At 34.5% G+C, this 24,830-nt stretch overlaps 2 protein-coding genes across 5 annotated transcripts; both read right to left on the reverse strand.

Annotated features, from left to right (window-relative positions):
• Positions 1–86: 86 nt before the first annotated feature.
• On the reverse strand, positions 87–18,418 carry LOC140061956 (uncharacterized). 4 transcript variants are annotated; one of them, XM_072107992.1, is made up of 9 exons: positions 18,254–18,418; positions 14,931–15,154; positions 14,450–14,630; positions 12,722–12,828; positions 12,211–12,360; positions 11,779–11,859; positions 11,273–11,485; positions 10,019–10,135; positions 87–1,137 (listed from the first exon to the last, which is right to left on the reverse strand). In XM_072107992.1, exons 1-8 carry the CDS (start codon positions 18,306–18,308, stop codon positions 10,022–10,024), a joined length of 1,125 nt encoding a protein of 374 aa, XP_071964093.1. In that variant the 5' UTR covers positions 18,309–18,418; the 3' UTR covers positions 87–1,137; positions 10,019–10,021. The 4 variants fall into 4 exon arrangements, with proteins under 4 accessions (XP_071964093.1, XP_071964115.1, XP_071964100.1 ...); XM_072108014.1 differs by lacking the exon at positions 18,254–18,418 and adding an exon at positions 17,047–17,235 and having other exon boundaries at positions 88–1,137; positions 14,931–15,158; XM_072107999.1 differs by having other exon boundaries at positions 89–1,137; positions 14,931–15,158; positions 18,254–18,386.
• Positions 18,419–18,593: 175 nt separating this feature from the next.
• LOC140062002 (2-Hydroxyacid oxidase 1-like) lies at positions 18,594–24,030 on the reverse strand. The gene is made up of 8 exons (XM_072108044.1): positions 23,841–24,030; positions 22,893–23,044; positions 22,390–22,651; positions 21,582–21,706; positions 21,405–21,496; positions 21,094–21,255; positions 20,907–20,976; positions 18,594–20,193 (listed from the first exon to the last, which is right to left on the reverse strand). Exons 1-8 carry the CDS (start codon positions 23,987–23,989, stop codon positions 20,129–20,131), a joined length of 1,077 nt encoding a protein of 358 aa, XP_071964145.1. The 5' UTR covers positions 23,990–24,030; the 3' UTR covers positions 18,594–20,128.
• Between the last annotated feature and the right edge of the window lie 800 nt (positions 24,031–24,830).

Raw genomic sequence — 24,830 nt, forward strand, 5'->3', positions numbered from 1 at the left:
AAATAATGATACAATATCTAAACTTACCTTAATAAATATTGCATATAACAATATAACTGACGAAAGCACGAATTGAACACAGTAATAATAATGTTTATGTACAATTTAAAAAATATTTTTATTGCTATTTTATGGACGGAAATATGAAAGTACTTGTAAGGAATTTAAAATAAATAAAATAAGATCAAGTTTCTCACTTAATATTTGTTTTTCTATGTTAATTGCAAAACATGCATTATTTTATAACAAACGCTTTAAATACATTTGAACAAAACACATTTCATTTTTTGTAAATAGTATTTAGGTCTAAATTTAAACTTTATGTTTAAAATATATTTTTATTTATTCTATTTTAATTTATTATTCTTTTGTTTTGGCAAATCTATAAATAACAACATTTCTTTAATTTAATCAAGGTTTAATAACATACAAATTTCAAAGCTCATAAACTAAACATAAATAATGAACATTTAAACCGTAATGTGTCATAATATTTACACCAACTAAAGTTGTTTACATGAAGGACATTAACAAATGTTGCCATTTTAGAATAGCTATAGGCCTACTTGTGTCAAGATGCTCTTTTACTATATCCAAAATAGTCATTATTAGATTGTATATGTTTGCCTGTAAATCCAAGGGCATTGGTTCAAGTCTAGTGGTATCCTAGTTAAGTGCTTAACATTTTTTAGTATACAAGAGCGATGGTTCATTTCTGACCAAGGCTTAAAAGCCAGAACTATCTAACCAAACAAATATCTATATTTAAGCCTTTTCTATGGTATCAAACTTTATGTGACAAAAAAAATGTGATGTGCCCATATATGGACATGATGTCATATTACTACCATATTTTGAAATATTACTACGATATTTGGACATATCACCACCACATTTGGGCACATCACACTTTTTATTTCAAACTAGTAAATTGATAGTGTAGACAGAGTTTTAGGCCTCAAGACAAGAAATCATGGGTTGTAGTTTGTGTGTGTAAAACTGACTGATGGCAGCGAAGTATTAATACATATTGATGTACTGTAATATTTAGGAAGCAGTTTGCAGCTACTGGTTGATGATCAAAACTTGGTTATGACTTTTGATCTCTCATATCAAATCATTCTTATTCGCCCCTTTCTGAAGAAAAAATGTAATATTAAATAAAAAAATAAACATCAATATCCAAAAAATAAATATCAATATTAAATAAATAAATATTTATATTAAATAAATACATTATCAAATAAGATAATGTAAATTATACATTAACCAAACAAACATTTGTTTTTTTATTTATTTATTTTATTTAAATGTCTTTTTTTCTTTTTTTACAGTATTTAACTGTTTATTCTACAAATATTACCTTTAAAACTTAAACTATTAAATATATTTTAAGAAAAAAGAATTTATATTGTAGGTGGTTATAAGTACTGTATTTAATCATTACAAAACATATATTCACTTAGAATATGCCATTTTAGCTTTATCAAAGGTTATCAAATGTTTTATTTTTTTAAATTGTAAAAATACTACAATCACTCACTTTAGTTCTATTTTAATAAAACAAAAATACAATAGTGTTTAAGTTATAAATGGTAATGTAAATATATTTGATGCATAGTTGCAAATAAAAGGATATTAAAAGATAAATAAGATTATTTAGCTTATCCCTAATAACCTAACTGAATGTATCAAAATACTAAAAGCAGTATATTCTAATACTGAAGGTTACAAATGCTATGTTATTATCAATAACAACTTAAACTGCATCTTAATGTCTAGAGATATAACGCTCACAATCAATCTATCAAATATGCGAGTTATTTTAAGTAACTTATTTGCTTCTTACCTATTAAATTTGTATTATTTATTTTTAGGATGAATTTTTATAAGCATCATATTTTAAAATACAGAGCCTCTCTATTGGGACAGTACTATTCAGCTCAATTAAGGGACACTTTTCTCCTGGAAGTGTCCCTTTAATAGAGGTTCTGCAAAATTGAAAAAGTTAATGCATCCACTGTCCCTTTAAGTTAACCCATTTTGTTAACCCTTTTTTTGGGAAACCACTATCCAGGGGACACATCAATTAAGGGACACTTTCCTGTTAAACTATAACAAAGGGGAATAATATGTTTCAACACTACTGCCAACCCTTATTCAGGGGACACCATGATGAAGGGGACTTTCTGGAAGTGGATCCCCTTAATAGAGGTTCTGCAAAAATTTAAAAAGTTAATGCAACCACTGTCTCTTTAAGTTAACCCATTTTGTTAACCCTTTTTTTTGGGAAACCACTATCCAGGAGACACATCAATTTAGGGACACTTTCCTGTTAAACTATAACAAGGGGGAATAATATTTTTCAACACTACTGCCAATCCTTATTCAGGGGACACCATGATGAAGGGGACTTTCTGGAAGTGGATCCCCTTAATAGAGGTTCTGCAAAAATTTAAAAAGTTAATGCAACCACTGTCTCTTTAAGTTAACCCATTTTGTTAACCCTTCTTTTGGGACACCACTATCCAGGGCCCGGGGACACATCAATTAAGGGACACTTTCCCCTGGAAGTGTCCCCTTAATAGAGGTTCTACTGTATGCCAATCCAACCACTGTCCCATTTAAGCTTGGTTCCCACTAGAGACGCAACATAAGGACGTAACGCAACGTAAGTTAGTTGACCAATGACAAGCGATGGATTATTCAAACTGACAATTTTCATTGGTCAACATGCTTGCGTTGCGTCCGTCCTAGTGGGAACCAAGCTTAAGTTAAATAAATTCTTGTTACTGCATTGGTATTATGAAATGGTAGTGTAGTGCAACCGAAAGTTAAATCACTTATTTAAATCCTCCAAAGAAATCCTAATGATTCAAATCTATTTTTAATGTATGTAAGACAAATGAAAGGAGTTGGATAGCCGAGTGGTTAGGACACTTGACTGTCGTACAGATAGACCCGGGTTCAATGCCCGACAACTCCCAGTCCACTCAGCTGTAAAATGAGTACCTGGTTGAAAATACTAGGGAGAAAAAAGGTGGCGTGGAAAGGAACTGGCCACCCTACCACATAATGCCGAGGCTTAGTACAATGAGCTCCTAACAGCTCATTCCCCTACGTTCAGAGAACACGGGACTCACCTTTTCAAGACAAATGAGCATTATGTTGCAGCATTGGTCAATTACAGTTGACAGGACATACAAAATACACAATGAATAAATAGAACACCCACATTGGATTAACATTAAACAATGTTGTGTTTAAATGTGAATACATTGGGGACAAAATCTGCATTTAGACAGATATAGATATAAAAGCTCTAGTCAAGCATTTAAGTCATTAAAATCAAAAGTGTGATTGTATGTAGATGTACTGAAGGTATTCCTAAATAAGGCTGGGTAGATGAGGGGGAGTGGGGGGAGAGGGGTATGCAGGGTGGGTGTGATGAAAGGTCAAGCAAACCCTAGTAAGTATTTAGGTTAATAATATGAGTGACAATGACATCAAATTTAAACAAATATTAAACATAATACTAATTATTAATTCATATTGTAAAAATGTCTTAATTAATAATTTATTGATTTTACTAATGTAATGACTTCCGATGATAACAGTTATTGCCATTCATTAATATCAAATATACAAATATTAAACATATTATTAGCATATACTAATTATTAATCGATATTGTAAAAATTTCTTAAATATATTGATTTTACTAATGTACTGTATTCAATTCAAGGCAGAGTAATTTAAGTATCGTCCAGAGTTCACCAAACTATTTTTTTTACTTAATATCATCAGACAATGAAAATCATTATAATTGATCCACCAACACAGAAGGTGCAAGGTAAATACAATAAGGAATGTACAGCAGTTGTCCATGATCAACATTGGGATTTAAAATTAGACTATATACACACACTTTGATAGGCATACAGCACCACCAACAGCTGGCCTTGTTAATTTGGTATAATGTAGTGTGCAGTCCGAGTCTGTTAGCGCCCCTATGTTTACATACATCGCATATTGATCATTTGTAGATCATGCCAGTTATTTTTAAACATATGCTTCATTGAGTTGATGTACAAAACTACATACTGTATATATATATATATATATATATATATATATATATATATACATTAATAACTTTTGTATTCTATAAATATATAATAAATATATGCATAAGGAAACTCTATATTTTACAGCGGGCGGATTCAGAATTTCTTGAAACGAGGTACCTGTACTCACTAATAATAAATTTGGCCGATGGGAACCTAGGCCTCCAGAGATTTAAGGACACACGCTTTGATCATCATAGAAAGATCACAAAAATGGACAATTTTAAGGTGTTCCATTATCTATGTTGCTATCGCGTTGACAATAATTATTATCATGTGGTCCCGCAGGTTAGAAATAGGACGCCAGCAGTGTTACAGTGCAAATGTACAGAATACCATACGGAACCATATGGACCCTGTGAAATCAACAGGCATCCTAAACATACAAAATTGATATGACAATTACTGGCGATAGAAGTAGACCTAAAACAATAGGACTTATCTATTGTAATGGCCTGATATTCTTTATATGATAGTTTGCTAAAGGCAATATGGTTGTTCACATCAACTAAGACCACTTGAAACTGATAACAGCTCTATTCAAATCTTTCCTTTATTGATATTCAAGCATAATGCAATGGCTTTTATTTTACACATTTGGGGTATGTTTTATTTATGATTGGCCAGCAAATTCTTTCATTTATGTACAGTATGGTGGAATACACAACAGTGATATAATTAAGGCAGCATCATTTTTGCATAATAAATCCACGAGCCAGGATCTCAAAACATTAATATACTTTATTGAAAGGGAGAAACTTTATGTTTAGAGATAATTATAGAAAATTACATACAGTATTACAAAGTAATTTGATTTTTTGAAATATTACATATAATCTAATTAGGATTCGCTGATTTCACTAGTCTGGCATACAAAGTCTAGTAAAAAATGGATCTGGGCTAGTCAGCTTAACTGGCTCTGGGCTAGTCAGTTTAACTGGCTCTGGGCTAGTCAGCTTAACTGGTTCTGGGCTAGTCTGCTTAACTGGCTCTGGGCTAGTCTGCTTAACTGGCTCTGGGCTAGTCTGCTTAACTGGCTCTGGGCTAGTCTGCTTAACTGGCTCTGGGCTAGTCTGCTTAACTGGCTCTGGGCTAGTCAGCTTAACTGGCTCTAGGATAGTCAGCTTAACTGGCTCTGGACTAGTCAGCTTAACTGGCTCTGGGCTAGTCAGCTTAACTGGCTCTGGTTGTCGACTCAACTCGGCAGCTCAGAGATTGCAGTAATAAAAGAATTAGCCCATGAGTGGGCTTGTGAAAAAGCCAGTGTCAGAGCTATGGAAACTCACAATGAACTAGCCCAGTGGTGAAACAAAAATTTCAAAAATCGAGCCTTCTTATTAATTCTATCTATAACATGGCTAAAGTTCTATAGCATGACAGGAAAAAATAATTCAACAAAACAAAGTAGAAATAAAATAATCCTATATAAAAACAAATAGAAACATGTTAAAAGGGACAGAATGTCCGCAATGAATCGAACTTCCTAAAGTCCAAAATAAAAGAAGGAATGTCGGCCTATTGATTTGACCGGGTTAACTGTTCTGTGTTGTCAGTAACACAGGTATCCTGGCCATTCACACTTGCTAATCAATACAATTAAATCCATTCTAATAATACTTGCAAAATGTAAGCCTCCCTTTAATTTGTAGTAAATATTGGTTAATTACAGAAATACATATCTCCCTTTAATTTTGTAATCAATTTAATTTAATTCTCAATAAGATTTTCTTTTAATAACATTATCAATGCAATTTAACATCTTCATTTTATCCTGGTGAGCTTAATTGCTCAAATTTCTCTTTAATTAAAAGATGGGATATACCTCAAGAAATTTCTGGATCCAAGCAGATGCATAGGTTATTCCATATGGCAATATTGTATTTAAAATCTAAATATAGCAACAATGTCAAAATTTGATACAGTTATTGAAGTCGTACTGAAGATAAAACAATAGTTTGGTACACGGCATGATGCCCTGTACACACTGACCATATTGTGCAAACACCGATATGAAAGACGATTCCTCTTGACGTCAGCGAACGGACAAGAATCACGAATAACTATGATGACACGATATGACATTATTGTAATTGTCTCAGAGACAGCATTAGAAGAGACACAGGCCATTCAAAACACTTTACATATATCAATCAACCAATTACACCCGAGTCAATTAACTGCTTAGGTACTTGGAATCGAAAACAGCTTTTACTCTATCTGATTTGAAACTATATTCTGCTATTTTGAATATTTATTACTAATAAAATTATTCTTTAAAGAAACATTCCTAGAATTCTTTTAAGTGACAAGAAGGATTTTATCAAAGAGTTACTAATTTCATCCTCAATCAGAAAAAACGTTTATAAATTGCTAAGATTTCGCAATTCTTGATTTCTTGGAAATTCATCAAAGGGCAAGCAATTATTGCTATTAAAGATGTCACTGCCTATTACTTATTTATATCAATAAGGAAAAATAATGTTATGCACTTGAACAAAACAAAATAATTTTGGTTCATTTAGAAACATTTTAGTGTCCAACTACTGTAAGTACCTTCCATGTAAACAAACTAAAAAAGGTATAGCTATTATCATCCTTAAGCTTATCTGGAAACTGAGGTAATTTGGATTAGGGATCTCTACTCTTCGAATAGTGTACCAAGTTCACTGTATGTACACAAGACCACCGACTTTATGTCCCATCTTAAGGACAGAGGCAACTACCACATACTCTCTTTCACAAAATATTTTAAAATAGCAGTTTTATAAAACTATTTTTCAACATTTTTGTTTAGCATTAATATTACACAAAGCCATGATAATAAATCATCCATTTTGTTAATAAGTGCTAATGCTTGTCACATATGAAGAATCTCCTACTAGCAACAGGCAAAATAAAATTTAAAAAAAATAAATTGACACAATAATAATAGATAAATAAAGAAAATGTTAATACAAGAATAGAGAAAAGTATGTTTTGGTAATTATGTTTTTTTACAGGTTTCACAATTAGATATTATTTAATAATTAATACTCCTCCATTTAAAGACCATTTAAAATAAACACTTCCTCCATTTAAAGACCATTTAAACTAAACACTTCTTCAATTTAAAGACCATTCACACTAAACACTTCCTCCATTTAAAGACCATTTAAACTAAACACTTAATCTATTTGAAGACCATTCACACTAAACACTTCCTCCATTTAAAGACCATTTAAACTAAACACTTCTTCAATTTAAAGACCATTCACACTAAACACTTCCTCCATTTAAAGACCATTTAAACTAAACACTTAATCTATTTAAAGACCATTTAAACTAAACACTTCCTCCATTTAAAGACCATTTAAACTAAACACTTAATCTATTTAAAGACCATTTAAACTAAACACTACTTCTATATTAAAAAGGCATGCAAACTAAAAATTCTCCCCATTAAAAGGCATACAACAATATTATATTTATAGTAAAGTTTAGTAGTGTAGTGGAGCTGTAACTTGGTGGTTAAGTAGTGTAGCTGTAGCTTGGTGGTTAACGTGCCAGGGTTGTAACTCACAACTCGTTTAACTCCACTCTCTAAGCCTCAAATAAGACTTAGTTTATAAGCACATAAAATAGTTTATCCATCCTGTAATTGACAAATTATTCGATGTTTGATGCGTACTAAATAACAAAATTTAAAAACCCCAAATTTTTTATATAAAAGTTAAAAGGATTGCTAAAGCCTCGTCTACAGCAGCAAACTTGAAAATGTTTCTTAGATGTACTGTATTGCACACATATCATAATTAATAAAAATAACATTTAAAAAAAGAAATTCAACTAATAAGGCAATACATTGGTATAAAGATCCACAATTTAAATCTCAGATTAGATACGATCGAATTGATGATCTTCCTTTACATACTATAGAGGGCTCACTTCACCTTGTGGTTTAAATTAATTGTAAATAATAATAAATTTTCACGCCTATATTTCCAAAAATAGAAATATATGGCATCAACAAACATTTTGTTGGTATTGGGTAATGACAAAATATAGTATATTGAAAAGCATTGTTGAAAGAAAAGATTTAAGCCATGAAAAAATCCTAATTAACCAATTGAAATAAATCCTAATTAACCCAATGAAATAACAAAAGGGTCAGACAAAATATATAAAGGCATCCTACAGAAAATATTTGTCACCAAAATCTATAAGCTAGTTTCTTGAACCACCTAAAATACTGTACAACATAAATATATTTTGTTTGTATATTGAATGCAAAACAAACAACTTCACTTGATTTTAGCATATTTTTGTTGCTCTGTCTGAAAAATAGATAGATCGTTGCTGGACAGAATACTTTTTCTTTTTGCCATATTGCAGAGTTGCGACCATTTTGACCACCAGTTTTATGAATCTTTGTATACCACAACCAAATGAATTTCCCAGTTTGCGATAATAAAGCTTTATTGAATTAATTACAGACAAAAATAATTCTTGAAATATGGTAGTGATATGATATCCATATAATATGGCCACATCCCTTTTTTTTTTTCACATAAAGTTGAATGATAGTGAAGACAGAGCTTTACAGTAACTACTGTTTGTTGTTTTATCTGCACAGAGCTAGATTATTGCACTTCCTGGAAGTATTTATTAAGTAATCACATGATCTAAATAAAATTGACCTTATAGCTTAAAATACTGTATCTTCTATTTTCCTTTAATCCATATCGACATACCACAGATGTCCCCTTAATAGGGGTTCTACTGTCTATAGATGGGCAAGGAAGTAACTGTTGATTGATTGATTGATTGAGTGGAGAGGGACATGGGTTACGGGGGAAGTTTTAAAGACAGGAGGGATTAATTAGTGTGGAAGGTGGAAGTGATAATGGGAGAGTAGAGAAGGCATTAGTGGATGTAGAAGATTGGGAGCAGGTTTGGTGAGAGGCAGAGGGGATCCATTGATTCATAAAAGTAGAATTTCAATAATACAAAGCAATGTACAATGAGTGCATCCTTTGATAATGCAATCATTGAGTGATGATTGATTTTGATTGATGATTGATCAATAATTGTTTGATTGATGATTGATTGTTTGATTGATGTTTGATTGATGATTGACTGATTATTGTTTGATGATTGATCAATAATTATTTGATTGATGATTGATTGATGATTGATTTTGATTGATGATTAATTGATTGATGATCAATAATTGTTTGATTGATGATTGATTATTGTTTGATGATTGATTGTTTGATTGATGATTGACTGTTTGATTGATTATTGACTGTTTGGTTGATTGTTTGACTGATGATTGACTGTTTGATTGATTATTGATTGCTTGATTGATTGTTTGATTGATGATTGATTGTTTGTTTGATTATTGTTTGATTGATGATTGACTGTTTGATTGATTATTGATTGTTTGATTGACTGTTTGATTGATTATTGTTTGATTGATGATTGATTGTTTGTTTGATTATTGTTTGATTGATGATTGACTGTTTGATTGATTATTGACTGTTTGATTGACTGTTTATTTAATTGTTTGATGTTTGATTGATGATTGATTGATTGATGATTGATCGATAGTTGTTTGATTGATGTTTGATTGATGATTGATTGATGATTGATTGATGATTAATTGACGATTGATAGATAATTGATTGATTGTTTGATTGACGATTGATTGATTGATGATTGATTTATGATTGATAACAACATCTCAGTCATCAGCATATTAAGTATTGCTAAAAGCACCATACTCACAATTTGTGTTATTTCCAGTCCAACTGCAGTGTCTTTCTATTCAACTCCTTCTTTCTGATGAGTCTTGATTGTTACTGTTTGCTGAAAATGTCTGTTATTAAACAAAGAAAACAAAACTACTTTACCTTCTAAACAAGTTGTCCAAGTTTCAATGACGTCCCGCCTACAGCAATCAGACGTCCACCGTGGGTACTATCAAGTGCTTGAACAGGCTTGCCGTCCATATCAATTTTTCCCAAAACCTACAAATTGAAAAAATATACATGATATAGTGAATTAACCTAAATAACCTTAGATAAACACAGTCAATTATAAGGATAAAAAATATACAAATTACATACATATTATTATCATTAATATAACATGCTAGTAAAATAGTTGCTGATATCAATAGGAGTAAGAGACATGTAAAGTTTTCTCTTGTTGCCTTATTCTTTAGGATCGTCTATGGCACTACTGTTATATGTCAATTAAAATGGTTTAAATGTCAATGTACACAGGAAGTTATAAGGATATTACATACGATTGTATTTTAGTTTGTTTAAAGTGCGCATGGTAGTCAAAGTGCGCATGGTAGTCAAAGTGTGCATGGTAGTCAAAGTGTGCATGGTAGTCAAAGTGTGCATGGTAGTCAAAGTGTGCATGGTAGTCAAAGTGTGCATGGTAGTCAAAGCGTGCATGGTAGTCAAAGCGTGCATGGTAGTCAAAGCGTGCATGGTAGTCAAAGCGTGCATGGTAGTCAAAGTGTGCATGGTAGTCAAAGTGTGCATGGTAGTCAAAGTGTGCATGGTAGTCAAAGTGTGCATGGTAGTCAAAGTGTGCATGGTAGTCAAAGTGTGCATGGTAGTCAAAGTGTGCATGGTAGTCAAAGTGTGCATGGTAGTCAAAGTGTGCATGGTAGTCAAAGTGTGCATGGTAGTCAAAGTGTGCATGGTAGTCAAAGTGTGCATGGTAGTCAAAGTGTGCATGGCAGTCAATGTATGCTTGCCATATTTGTTTTGTATTATTAATTTATGCTGGGTGAACTCTTCAGTCAAAGACTGGTCTCCCAGAGGGTCCAGACATGATCAGTGGCGGTGATATACTATTACACAGGTAACTCTCTACTTGTCTTAAAATATATAATAGGTTTTTTGAAGTGCACATGAGCTAGATGTGAACCCTGGACCCACAGTTTATAGTCCTTATCCGAGAAGACTCGTTCTACCACCAGAACCATGAAGTGAGTGAGCCTTGAACCCTTGCCGATGATGGCTACGTAATTACGGTTCCACTGTCTTAACCGCTCGGCCACTCACTCGCTCATGACAATAGCGTGTCTAATCCTTCATTCACATGCAAACAAAGTGAGTGCGAGTTGAGAGAAAAAAAACACTTACCTTGCCGGATATTCTACTAATAGCCTGTACGTTGTTCGTGCCGCTTCCACCCGCAATGATGACATCATTATCACAGAATTGCGCAGCATACAGGAATTCACCAGAAGCTTCTTCTGTCTCCACTGGTATCGTGGACTCCAGTCGTTGACTTGACCAATCATAAATCTGCAGGGCATCTTTGTTTACCCATGATGCTGTCAGAAGTTTTCCATCCTACCAGGACCAAGGAATCATATAAATAACGGTTAAACAATGAGACTTTGTTTGTTTGTTGTTTTAAAAGTTTCTCTGCACACACACATAACATTCAAAGTTGCACAAGTTTAAAAAAAGCGTGCAGAAGGAGATCAAAATAAGTTTGGAGACAAACTTTAAGATGTTAATTATAATATGATTGATGATTGTTAGTAGTCTGTTAATAAACTGTAGGCTGCTATGGCTGCTGGTGTAGCAGCTGGCGTTTAATATGACCCTTAGCAATACCTATTAAAAACCTATTTGTTTACCTTCACATCCAAACCACTACCACATATATGAGGGCCTGCAATGGTTCCTTGCACCCCTTGGCTTGTTCTGCTATCCCAAATCTATAAAATAAATAAATCACATCTTACTGCACTTAAATATTGTTCATTTCATTTTCTTTCACTTTACTTATAACATATATAAAGTGGAGGAGCCTAAATGAAAGCATAGATTGTAGTGAATAGGCTCCTGAAAACAAAAATATAAAATATAAATATTACAAAATTAGGAACAGCCTTCATATAATAATGAAGATTTTTTTCCTAAACTAATAAGTTTTCTCTATCTTTTAACAAGTTTAAAACATAAAAAACATGATAATAAATGTATTAACATTGTCAAGGCCATCTTTTGACACCCACAACAACAGCCCCTACACCACTACTACCTAAAGCAATCTTAATCACACACACCTTAATACAATTGTCCCAACCTCCACTGAAGAATATTCGATCAGCATCAGGGTGATATTTTAGAGCAAATATTCTCTTGCCATGCCCACAATCTCCTTGATCGTCAATTATGTTATTTATCGAATTTAAACCGTCGTACTGTCTTGATAACTAAAAAAATAAAAGAATTGATCATGATTATCAACATTTAATATTGGTAAAATGTGTAATGCAAGTACTGTACTCTTTGAAAAGGTTTTAAACAAAGCAAATATTTTACATATATTATAATTTGTGATGATTTAGGGCCTCCGCATACTGTGTTGTTGGGTCACTGACTTGTGCCAAGGAATCGAACGAGGAATGTTCCAATGCCCTGCTTGTGAATTTAAGTTAGCTAAGTTCCTGGATCTTCGCAGATGGTGTGAGTATGCTTTGAATTGAGCCAAGTGTCATGTCAAATCAAATATGAAGGGCTAGTAATAGGCAAAAACTCTATACTGTAGTCCTAAAATAAGAAACCATTGGGTACCTCATTTGTTTCTGTGTCATATATTCTGACGGACAAATCTTTTCCTCCTGTTGCAAATGCTTCTCCACTGGAGCTAAAATCCAAGGCATTGATTTCATTTTTACTCTCTGAAAAACAAAAAAGATCTTTATGTTTAGAATTTCCAGGGGTGAATTGCTATAAGCGGTCTATAAACGGTCTTAGCGCTTAGCCAGCTACAATTCGTGACATACCAATTAGTCTTTATTACAGACCATTGCTATACCGTGGTCTAACCTGTAAGCGGTCTTTAAAATTAAAGCCTACTCGAAGGAGTCTTAAAACTGTCTTAAACCTCTCTTTTAAGTTTTAGTTAAATCAAATAATGGTGATTTTATTCTTATATATGCCTAGAATAGATTTTTCTCGCGTAGAAATGTACGTACTGTTATGATTGTGTTTGTTTGTTTGTTTTTATTTCTTGCTCATATAAAAATAATAATTGTACATCAAAAGTCGCAGACTTTAAAAACAACAAATTTAGAACAAAGAAAAGAAACAAGCAAAGACAGTCCAAAGACAACAAAAAACGAGTAGGAGCAAAGGATAACCCTCTAAACCCGGAGGTTTGTATCCTGAGGGGTCCCGAAAGAAAAAGACAAAGGAAAAATGAACAATCAGACGGCAGGAAGCGAAAAAAGGCCAAAGTTAGTCAATTCGCTCTTTGAGGATTTTCTTTATATGAAGCTTGAAGGTGGACTTTAAATTAATTTCTTTGATATTCTGAGGCAAACTATTCCAGAGAATTATGCTATTATAAAAAAATGTAGAAGCAATGCAACTGGATTTTTTATAAATGTTTACAAAATCGTGTATGCTGCGCCCCTTGTATTATGGTGATGTCTTTCTGAAACTTTCACAAAGTTTTCACGCATATACACAGGGGAGAAATTGTGCATTAAATTAAAAATATGATTGAGTTGCAGTTGTTTCACTCTATTTATAATATTTAGATAGCCAGCAAGTTTAAAGTCGGAGGCAGAAATGTGATATCGTGGTCCCTTTCCTAGGACTAATCTAATGACCTTATTTTGGACACGTTGGAGTTTGGAGACATACAATTTAGAAATACCACAGTACCAAGAGCAACAGCAATAGTCTATAAGAAATAGAGCCAAAGCAGATGCCAATAATCTCTTTGTTTTAAGATCAAGGCGGCTAGCAGATCTATATAGAAATTTGAGTCTCGAGTTGACCTTTTTGAGGATATGAGAACATATCACCTTCCCCGACAGATTTTTGTCAAATTCAAGGCCCAAATAAACTAGATTGTTTAGCTTTGATAGTTGAATTACAAATTTTGATAGTTGCATTCTTAGTATACTTCGTTTTAGATTTTGAGCAAAAGAAAATAAATTCCGTTTTGTCCATATGAAGGGACAATTTATTGTTTATAAGCCATCTTTGGCAATTTTCAATGTTCTTTTTTAATTCTGCCTTGACCACATCCATGTCCCTATGTGACACTAGCAAGGCACTATCATCAGCATACTGCAGCAACTTGCAGTCAACTGATGAAGGCATGTCGTTCATGTAACACAAGAAGAGCAAAGGCCCCAGTGCTGTCAGTCAGACATAAGTGGAGTGGGTTAACAATTTGCATACAATATAAGTTTGACAGAGGTTAGCAGAAATGTGTAGTGGTTACACAAACAGCTCAATCAGTGAGTTATCAAGATAAAAAGAACAAAAAGGGGGAAAACAACATACCATTAATTACTGCCATATTTCGGCAGCTATCAATGTTCCAAAGCTTGATGTTTCCGTCGCAGTCTACTGACAACATTAAGTCATGCTTGAAAGGGTGAAAGTTCAAACTCATGATAGGAAGTCCAGCATTTGTCCCCTTGTTTAAATTCTTTGTCATCTTACCAGTGGCGCTATCATATAACTACAACCAAAACAAATTAAAGCTTTAATTAATAATAATACATTCATTCTACATAAAAATAACATCAAGAACATTTTAATAAAAACAATTAGCCTTTATTTTTCCAAAATGGGGAACAGATAATTATCTAGACCATGGACAATCGGACCCGAGGTGTTCAGGCAGTTATAAAGAGATTATTTAGAGGATTAGGTTCAGTTTAATTAGGCGTTAAGTTGATTATTTTGGAAGAGTTAGGCCTAAGTTCAGTTGTTATGGGCCCAATAGTCCATGGTATCGATCAATAATAAACTTTCTTACACCGACTGCCCCATTTCCACATCCAACAGCAAGAGAACCACCATCCAATGAGAACTGCAGACTATACACTCCCATGTAATATTCATTGACCTTTATCTCGAGCATGTTCTTGAGGTCACTGAAGGAGCCACTGCCACTCTTCTCAATTTCTCTTCCAGCACAAATGGCAGCTTCCAGTCTTCTGCGTGCCATTCTTGTTTTTAATTTGCTGTTACCAATTATAACTGGCTGAAGAAAAGAACAGATAGTAAATTTTTAAAAGGAAATTAGGTGACATGCCTTTATAATAAGGATCAATATTATTTTTAGGCTTGTGTAATACTAGGCCTACTGTACTCTTTAGGGAGGCGGCCCACACACGGGGGGCTAGACAGGTTTACACCACTCACAGATAGACGTAACACACTCACACGAATGCTAGTCAAGTCGCCTCATCGCAAAGTCGCCCCATACAAATTCGCCCCTCACAAAGTCGCCCCATCGCAAAGTCGCCCTATCGCAAAGTCGCCCCTCACAAAGTCGTCCCAACGCAAAGTCGCCCCATCACAAAGTCGCCCCAACACAAAGTCGCCCCATCGCAAAGTTGCCCCTAGGCCTAAACGTTAAAATAGTTTACAAGTGTGTAAAATTACGCAATTGATATTCTTGGGCAATTTGAACACAAAATAACACGGAAGGTGTAGTACTAGTAGTCTCAGGTCACAGTACATCGATCGTTTAAGTGCGCGACAGTGAACTGATTATGTACGTCGGGGCTTCCTCTCTGTGATAGGAGCGTTGCCGATCAATGTACTGTGACCTGAGACTAAAAAGAGTCGATCAACATCAGAAAACATGGAAAAATCATGAACAGAGATGAAGGAGCCCACGAATTGTCACACATTTATGATCAACTATTGGAGAAGGGGGGCACGTCCTTTTGGACCTATTGGTGGCGCTATACCAACTCATCGTCGTCATGGGATTAACAACGCTAGACGATGAAACGCCAGTTGAGAATGAAACCTGATAGGTTTCGAAACGTACTGTAAGTTTGCTTATACTATTTTTGGTTGTTCAAAAAGAAATTTTATGTAATAGGTACATAATTATTTAAATGTCAAATTGTATAGGGACCGTAGAATACGTCTTTTATTTTATGCAACAAACTACGTAAAACAATTATTATTAATAAACATTCAGTTTACTATTATTAGTATTATAATGAACATTTGATCAATCCCATCATTATCCATTATAAAATTGCATCATATCACCAAATATGTTGTAAAAATGATGATGTGCATATTCGTCGTACGTGCGTGTACGTATTATTCCGTGACTCTTCACTGTATTGTTTAATTTAAAATTAAATAATCACCCGATATGAGGATATTTATTAGGTTTGATAATTTGTCCTAGATTGTTTTATAACCAAAAGGGTTGAAAGGAATTTCTTCAGTAAAATGATCATTGTTCTGTTGATTAAAAGGCGACACACAATTTCTGAAACCAATCGGAGCTGCGCCTTCTGGCAGCTGTTTTCTCACAGTAGTGTTTCTGCTGACCGGGGATTCCTCTTTTTAAAAAACATGCATAACTGTACAAAATGGTAACTAATTTTAAAATCATATTAAATTAACATTTTCTAAACAGTGGTAATCATATTAGAAACTATTTTTTTAATGATTTTCAAAAAGCACATTTCTCCATTAAAACCTGTAAAATAAAAATTAAAACACAAATTATGTATATATTATTATTATAATATATATAAGACATTTTTGATGACTAAAGTAACAACGCGATCGATATGATTAAAACAGCGTACTACAGTAGCGGCGATGCGGAATAAAACAGTGAGTTTTGCGATGGGGAGACTTTGCGTTGACTGGATCATCATGTTGGAGGTATAAAATTAGCTCACACACCCATCACACAGCAAACGTCGGCCTAGCTAAGAGAGGCCTAGCCTAGGCCCTAGACCTAACCCTAGCTAGCCTAGTAGGCTAGAGAGGCTAGGCCTAGCTAGGCTAAGGCTACTACTACTAGCCTAGCCTACTAGGAGCTTAGCTAGCTAGCTAGGGCCTATATAGGCCTACCCTACCTAGGCTAGGCCTAGGCCTAGGCCTACTACCTCAATTATCTGTCTCTCTTCCTATTTACAAAGTCAATTTTAATAATAAAACTAATCTTACTAGCTAGGCCTAGGCCTATACTGTACTATACAATCAGCTCTTCAGACAGAGCTCTAATTCGTCTGTTTTTGTTGCCATGTGAATTTAAAGTCAAATTTCGATTTGACCTTTCTCCTTCTTCCGTTCCACACACACGTACGACGACGCTAGCTGTGTGACGTGCCTGTGCTAAAACTGTTATCAAAATTAAAACGCGTCAATATTGACAGATAACGCGTTATATGTCAAGAAGTAAGAACATAACGTCATGTGAGGTTTTTTTGGTCCTTCTAAGTCTCTTATTGATAAATATATATATTTCTCATCATCACGATACTTAATATAAAGATAAAATTACTGTTTTAGCCACTTTTAATACCCTTGCAGAACTTAACCATAATTGAAAGAGTTACGACATTCGTTCACGGATTATAGAAATATATACTCCCTTTTGCGCCCTGCCAACAACCCGTGCAGCGCGCGCATTGTGCAAACTCCGCGCATCACATGGCGCCGTTCTTATTACTATGGTAATTTACTATGGTAGTAATACAATTTATTTTAGAAGCACCACCACCACCACCTTGCTTACTTTTGTTGCATTGTAAGACCATTCCTGTTTTGGGGGCATATATCCAGTCAAAAAATATCGGGTAAAAAACATCAGACCTTGATATGACTAAAGCGATTGAGTTTTAAAACTAAAACATGTACTCAGGATTGTCAACAAGCTCAAACGACACCGCCACTGTCCCGAAAGTTGCCGAAGACACTTTCAGAAAACTTCGGAAAGTTCTGGACAAACAGGTTCGTTATTCGTTGCATAAGTACACATTGACGCAATATATCAAGTCAGGGCTTATTCCACGAGGTCTAAGAATTCAACTTGAGCCATCGATAGGGAACTGTGATGTAACATTTGTCGAGCAATGGGACGCCTTCCTGACCAAAACCTCGAATGAATTGATGGGGATGGTTATAACATTCTGTGATGAGCAAGAAGAACTGTTAAAACAAGAAGCCGATAAATTAGAATCCCACATAGAATTAGAGATAACAGACCCTGTAGTGTTAGCCAACACTAAGTCACTGCTGTGGACACTGACGGAAAGAGTTCGTGCCCGGGCACTTGAAACGAAAGAGAGGAAGTTTCATAGAGATACTCACCCTCACGACAGCCTGTCACCAAGCTCACCACGTCATACTCAACAAGGTGAAACATCGTCTAGAAGTACCCCAAGAACACCCAGATCTCCCATCAGTCCGATGTATTATTCAGAGGCCACACTAGGCTGTGTTTCGCCTCATTTTCAACCACTTGGTAATGACCACAGCCAACAACATGATTCAGGATGTACGGAAAACAAGAAACAGAGAACGAACACATGAGCAGCAGATGATATGACTATACATTTTTATTTTTAATAATAAATGAAAGAATAAAGTAAAGTTCAAAGTGCAAAGCGTCTTCGAAGTTTATTTCTACTATTCATAAAGTAGCATGATAAAAAAACGATTCTGAAACGATTTTTACATAATTTAACAAAGTTGTGAGGTGAGAGGGAATTGAAAATAAAATAACTTCTGAATTCCCCCACCCCTATAAATGGGTATGTGGGTTCAGTATTGATAGACCAGCTAGAAATAGCTGCATTTCGTATAAACTGTATGTTGCCATAGTGAGCAACGCACATAAACAAACTAATCCGTTTCTATAATTTACAGGCTAAAATAAAATGGTATCAAAGATCAATAGCTTGAACCAGGTTGTAATGTTAATTAAAATTGAAACCAAACATTATATATATAATAAATGTTTTTTCGGCGTGCTATTGGTGTTTGAAAATACAATCACAATCGACGGCACTTAAAACATTGTACCATGTGTTAATAGGCCTATATATATATATGTAAACACTTCTTTTTTTTATATATCTTTGATACCATTTTATTTTAGCCTGTAAATTATAGAAAAGGATTGTATATAATAACACATCAGGTAAAGAACATTAATTCTAAACCGCCCAGTGATATACTAAAATTTAATTAATTAATTTGAAACAATAAAGATGAGGAAATCTGTGAGAATGAGAAAAAGTCCCCCCAACCAAGACTCGAACTCGGACCGCCTGCTTGATATGCAGATGTTCTAACCATTAGACCACTGGAGATTTCATGGTATTGTTCAAACTCGATTGGATAGCGACTCTTTAACATTCTCGGCGTGGTGTACGGCGGAACAGCACTAGTCCTCAGTTGTACGCACGCGCACCAGTGATAAAATTGATACGCTCTCATCTTTCAGTATTTTTATTCACGCGAGGCGGGATCTCCGAAGAGATACTTTTTATATAATAAACAAATCAGGCAAAGAACATTAATTCTACACCGCCCGGTGATATACTGAAATTTAATTAATTAATCTTAAACGATATAATTATATTGTTGTTGTTTATATATAATTTGTTACAGAGCTATGGAGAATTAAGTTTTTTTTCCGAAATAAAAGATGAATGAATGAATGGTTATGAACGATCATACGATCGTCGGGCCCACGGAAGATAGGGCCCATTCAAGACGATCAGGTACCCAACACCTTGGACCCGATCGTCTGTTTACCTGGATGGAACACGTTCAATGAGGATGAAGAGAAGTCTAACGATAAAAAAAAAGTAATACAAAGAAATTGTATTGCAGATATCGTTTTAGTTCGGTCTTCTTTAAACGGCCACCCGGGACTACTTTCTGTTTCAGGTTCAGATTGCATTGTCTTCAAGAATGAAGCATTCGGATTTCCGCAAAACATGATCTGATTTAGCCTCAATTGTTTATAGGCCTAATAGTGGGAAATGGGTCGTGTACATTTGACATTTGATCCCGTAAGTCCTGTCCATGAAATAAAAACAGCATAAAAATTAAAATAAATTATTATTAATCATAATTATCTTGTGAGTTCCGTATCTGTCTACTACGTATGAATTTTTCGATACAATATTATAACCTGAAATGTGATCTCTCGTTCTTCTTAAATCAGGGATGTTGCTAAAGTCTAGACGATGTCGATTTCTTTATAACCGTTTCGTTTATGTCACTTAAGGATGGACAACCTGCAAGCAAAAGAAAATGATATCTAAGCAATGTAACTGAAGATTGAGGTACTCCTCATGAATAGACTGTAGTGCTTCATGTTGACATTATAACTAGGCCTATACCATCTCTTTGACTATAATATGCCTATATTCACACAATGCATATCGATGAATTCAATGGATGGTGATCTAAATCACATGGAAAAACAAGGCCATATACAATGGCTGCAGTCGCGTGATCAAGTTAGTGTTTACCGACCAACCGACAGACCGATCGACTAAAAAGTTGAATTGGATTGTGGTACGCGCATTTAGTATGACTAAGAGGAATGTCTTAGGCCATGTTTCCACAGCCACAAATTAACCGATAATTAATCGATAACAATTAACCGATAATAACCGATAAAAATCAACCGATAAACTGCCTGTGGAAACGGAGTTTAACCGATTTCCCCACTCGAGAAAATTAACCGATAATTATCTCAATCAAATCAGATAATTTTTTACCTTTGACGTGGAGAACAAAATGTTTGCGTTGTGATGATCAATCTGGTTGTTTTGGTAATAACTTTAAAGCGCACTTTATTGGTTAAAACATTAACCGATAATTCTGTTTTGGCGTCGGAAAGACGGCCTTTACATTGTGTCAGACTCACAACTTTACACTACATCGACATGCATATACAAATATTTTAGGCCTAAATCAAATAAAAATAATTACGTAATCTTACCACATAAACCCATTGATATCCTAAGCTCATTTTTCAGGATTTCAAGTACAGATTTCACCCCGTTTTCACCCTTTAAAATAAAAGAATATCATTATGTTAGGCCTACTGTTGTTTTGTTTTGTTTATTTTTATTTTTTTACGGTAAAAAATGTTCACACGTTGAACTTAAAATACTAAAAGAACGTACGTTCACTGCGAGTCCCCATACTATTGGTCGTCCAACCATTACAGCTTTCGCGCCAAGTGCGAGCGCTTTAATGACGTCAGTTCCTTTACGTATACCGCTGTCCATCAAAATATCAACCCCGGTATGTTTTACAGCGTCTACAATTTCCGACAACGCATCAATCTGTGAAATAAAATGTTACACTTTCTGTATGCAATGTTGAATGTGTGACGTAATCAACACGACATTTGCCTACAGTACACACAGCATGAGATCAACATTATGTGTCGTATTATCATCTTAACTGAAAGTTATTATTGGAGATGACCAACCGAAGCTTCTACACAGTCGAGGGCTCTTCCACCATGGTTTGAAACAACAATACCATCTACGCCGTGTTGAACCGCTTCGATTGCGTCTTCTCCTAACAAACACAGAAAATTCAAATGAAAATCATCATGAGATTTAATCAACATACGTTATTTTAACTGCTTAATGGTGATTCTTACTTGTCATAATGCCTTTGACGGCGACTTGTAACTTTGTAATGCTTTTTAACCAACTAATATCTTCCCAGGATAAAGAAGGTAGATAGAAACTGAAATTATCGTCAGCGGGAACAACATTGGGAGAACTGAAAATGTTAAAGAAATATGATTTATACAACTATTAGCGTTATGTGTAGTATTGATGCATTCCGCTTCAAACCTGATACCAAGTACTGTTTTCGCAGGAAAAGAAAGGGAAAAAACTTGCTGGGTGTATTGTGACGGATTTTGTTCACACGAAGCAACATTATATGATAAAAGGAGCTTAAACATTGGTTGGTTCCACCAGGAAAAAATGGATCAAGGTTCATAGACATGGGTTACAGACGGCCGGCCGGACATCACTACGCTAGAGACAAAGTATACATGGAAGAAGACACGACAAACAATAATGGTACAAGAGCAGTTTAAGATTGTTCAAGTTAGTGGTGAAATATTCAAGTTGGTTTGTACTTTGTATTGTGTGGATTCGTCCTACTTTATTATCACACTCTGTAATAGCATAGCATAGCAATTTTTTCCTCTCGTTTATATGTTACGTTATAAGTAGTTGTAATAAAAACATTTGCATGTATATACACAAAATGATTGATATTGATGTTTTTAAAACCATATTTGCATTCGTTATTTTACATTTAAAAAAAAGTAATTTAAATATATATAATATAAAATAGCATGTCATTATTCTATAAAGCTCGTGTTCGGGTAGAGCTTAGGGGAAAGAGGGCTGAGAGGCTATAAACTAAGGGGATTTTAATCTAATACAAACCGTAACGACTTTGGGTTTGCCACTGTGAACTGATTTCTCTTGTCAGTCAACCTGTTTGACGGAATCTTCAGATCGATTGTCACCAATATTGCTTTATAGCCATGTCGTTCCGCTTTACGGACAACGTTAACAATGACGCGTCGATCTTTGACAAGATAGAGTTGAAGCCACTTTACTCCAGTTGGACTCTCTTTAGCTACGTCGTCTATACTTGTCGTCGTCCACGGGCTGAACGTGAACGCGGTGCCCATTCCAGCACATGCTAAAGGGATATATAACATTATTTATTTAGTTAGTTTCTGGTTAAGTCGTGTGATGGTCTAGTAGTGGTATTTATTTATGTGTTGAACCAACCATAGGATAACGAACCAACCATAGGATAACGTAACACAACGTAAATGTCTGTTAATTATGATGAACCCATTTTTTTTCTTTTTTTTTTATTCAATCGAAACCAACAGCGATAATTACCTTTTGTTGCGTTTTAAGTCAATAAAACATACCTCTGGCCACTGCATATTCTCCATCTGGGTGGGCCATCTTTGCCGCTGCAAACGGAGCGACGACAACGGGAAAGTCTATGTCGCATCCTAGTACTCTCTGCTTTGTGTTGATCGTCGATATATCACGCATGTGCCGTGGCCTTAATTTATATCTGAAAAAGTACAATCCAAAACTATATAATTATGGTTACCGGCTTTCATTAATGATCGAATCGCACCGCTCTTGAACAACTCACACCCGCGTCAGCGATTGATTTTCGAGCATTATATTATATTATATTTTCTGCTTACTGTATCTACACGCACCATTAATTGTCTTCCTCGCATGAAAAAAAAACCATTTCTTATGCAATTAGTTATTACATAGTTATCCACTTTGGCAAAAAAATTGGATCGATAAAATTATTAAAATACTGAAATACACTGTAATTTGAGCAAAAATAGTCTTTTAACCGTTTAGTTGGTGTATTTATTATAAGTGTAAACATTATTATTTTTCATTAACTTGAATAAAATTGTAAAATGGCCTATTTCAAAGTTTTTTTGTTATTAACATTTATTTTTTTATGTTTTTTGGGGACAATAAATAAGTTTCGCGTACATTCTAGAAGTTTCGCGTACACCTTGTTCGCCTAGTCTTATCTGTGGTATATCACTACATTAGTCCTACTGATACTATTATGTACTCAGTTAAGAAGGTCATTACAGCAATACAGCTTTTAATCTGATATGAGAACAGGACTTCGGTACCTCGATCAGTAGTCAGGGAGAACAATACACTGGCTGTGTGTTACAAGGAAACAAAATGAATCAAACATAACATATCAACTATAACATGTGTAGCAATGAATACATTTTGGCATGAAAGATCGTTTCACACACGAAACATGCGTGCGCTGCGCTGTATCCATCGAATCCGTTATGGCCTACACTAAAAATATTATTTACCTCGAAAAGGCTGCAAGATTATGACGCAACGTCTCTGTTCCTTCCGTTCCTTCGTTGAAATAGCCAAGTGCTCCGGTGTCAGTTATTTTCAATTCCGCTTGTTTTTCAAAGTCGGCAACAGAGTAACACTTTTCCTGAGTCTTATCCATAGTAGGCTTATTGCTATTGCTAACATACTATACTATCCACTTCCTGTTTGTATGCCTTACTGACATCTTAATTGTTTGTAATGGCGGAATCAGAGTTCAGATCGTGAGGGCGTATAAAATTGAAATATGATACAGTAATAATATAACATTAATAATAGTTTATTGGCCTACGGCATATAAGAATATAGACTACCTCTCTCTCATACGATACTTCTTGGCGCGGCCTAGTATTAAGTATTATTGTTTCCATTTGAATTGTATTCTTGGACGCAACGCAACTTCACAAGTACGTAAGTAAGCGCAACGCAATTGACCAATCACAAGCGATGGATTATGCAGTCAATGATCAACTCGCTTTAGTAGCGTATACGTGTGTTGCGTCCCTGTGGCAACCAAGATTGATCACCGTCATTTCAAAGATGAAAAAAAGCATTTGTATACCGTATGACACCTTGTAGCATTATGGGTGTCTTTTTTAACCGTTCTATTCTGGATTTTGTGAATAAATACATAACAATGTAAGACACGTTAAGCTGGTCTGACATTTAAATTTGTGTACCAGGAAAAATGAAAGTTTACATGCGTAGAGCTATTTCTGCCCTCTTCTCATTATGTTACACACTATAACTTTTCCTGTTCCGTTTCTAAAACCCATGGAATTTCACGTAGGCCTATCCTTAAATTTATTATTATATTAATTTACTATTATATTAATTTATATTATAATAGAACAGCGAAATCATTATGTAATCGATTAAAAGCAGAGAATAATCCGTAATATGAATGAAGGTGGTGTACTGTTTCCACACATCAATACAATAAATACAATACTATTTCATTC

Source organism: Antedon mediterranea, chromosome 1 (assembly GCF_964355755.1).
Source record: "Antedon mediterranea chromosome 1, ecAntMedi1.1, whole genome shotgun sequence".
NCBI lineage: Eukaryota > Metazoa > Echinodermata > Crinoidea > Comatulida > Antedonidae > Antedon > Antedon mediterranea.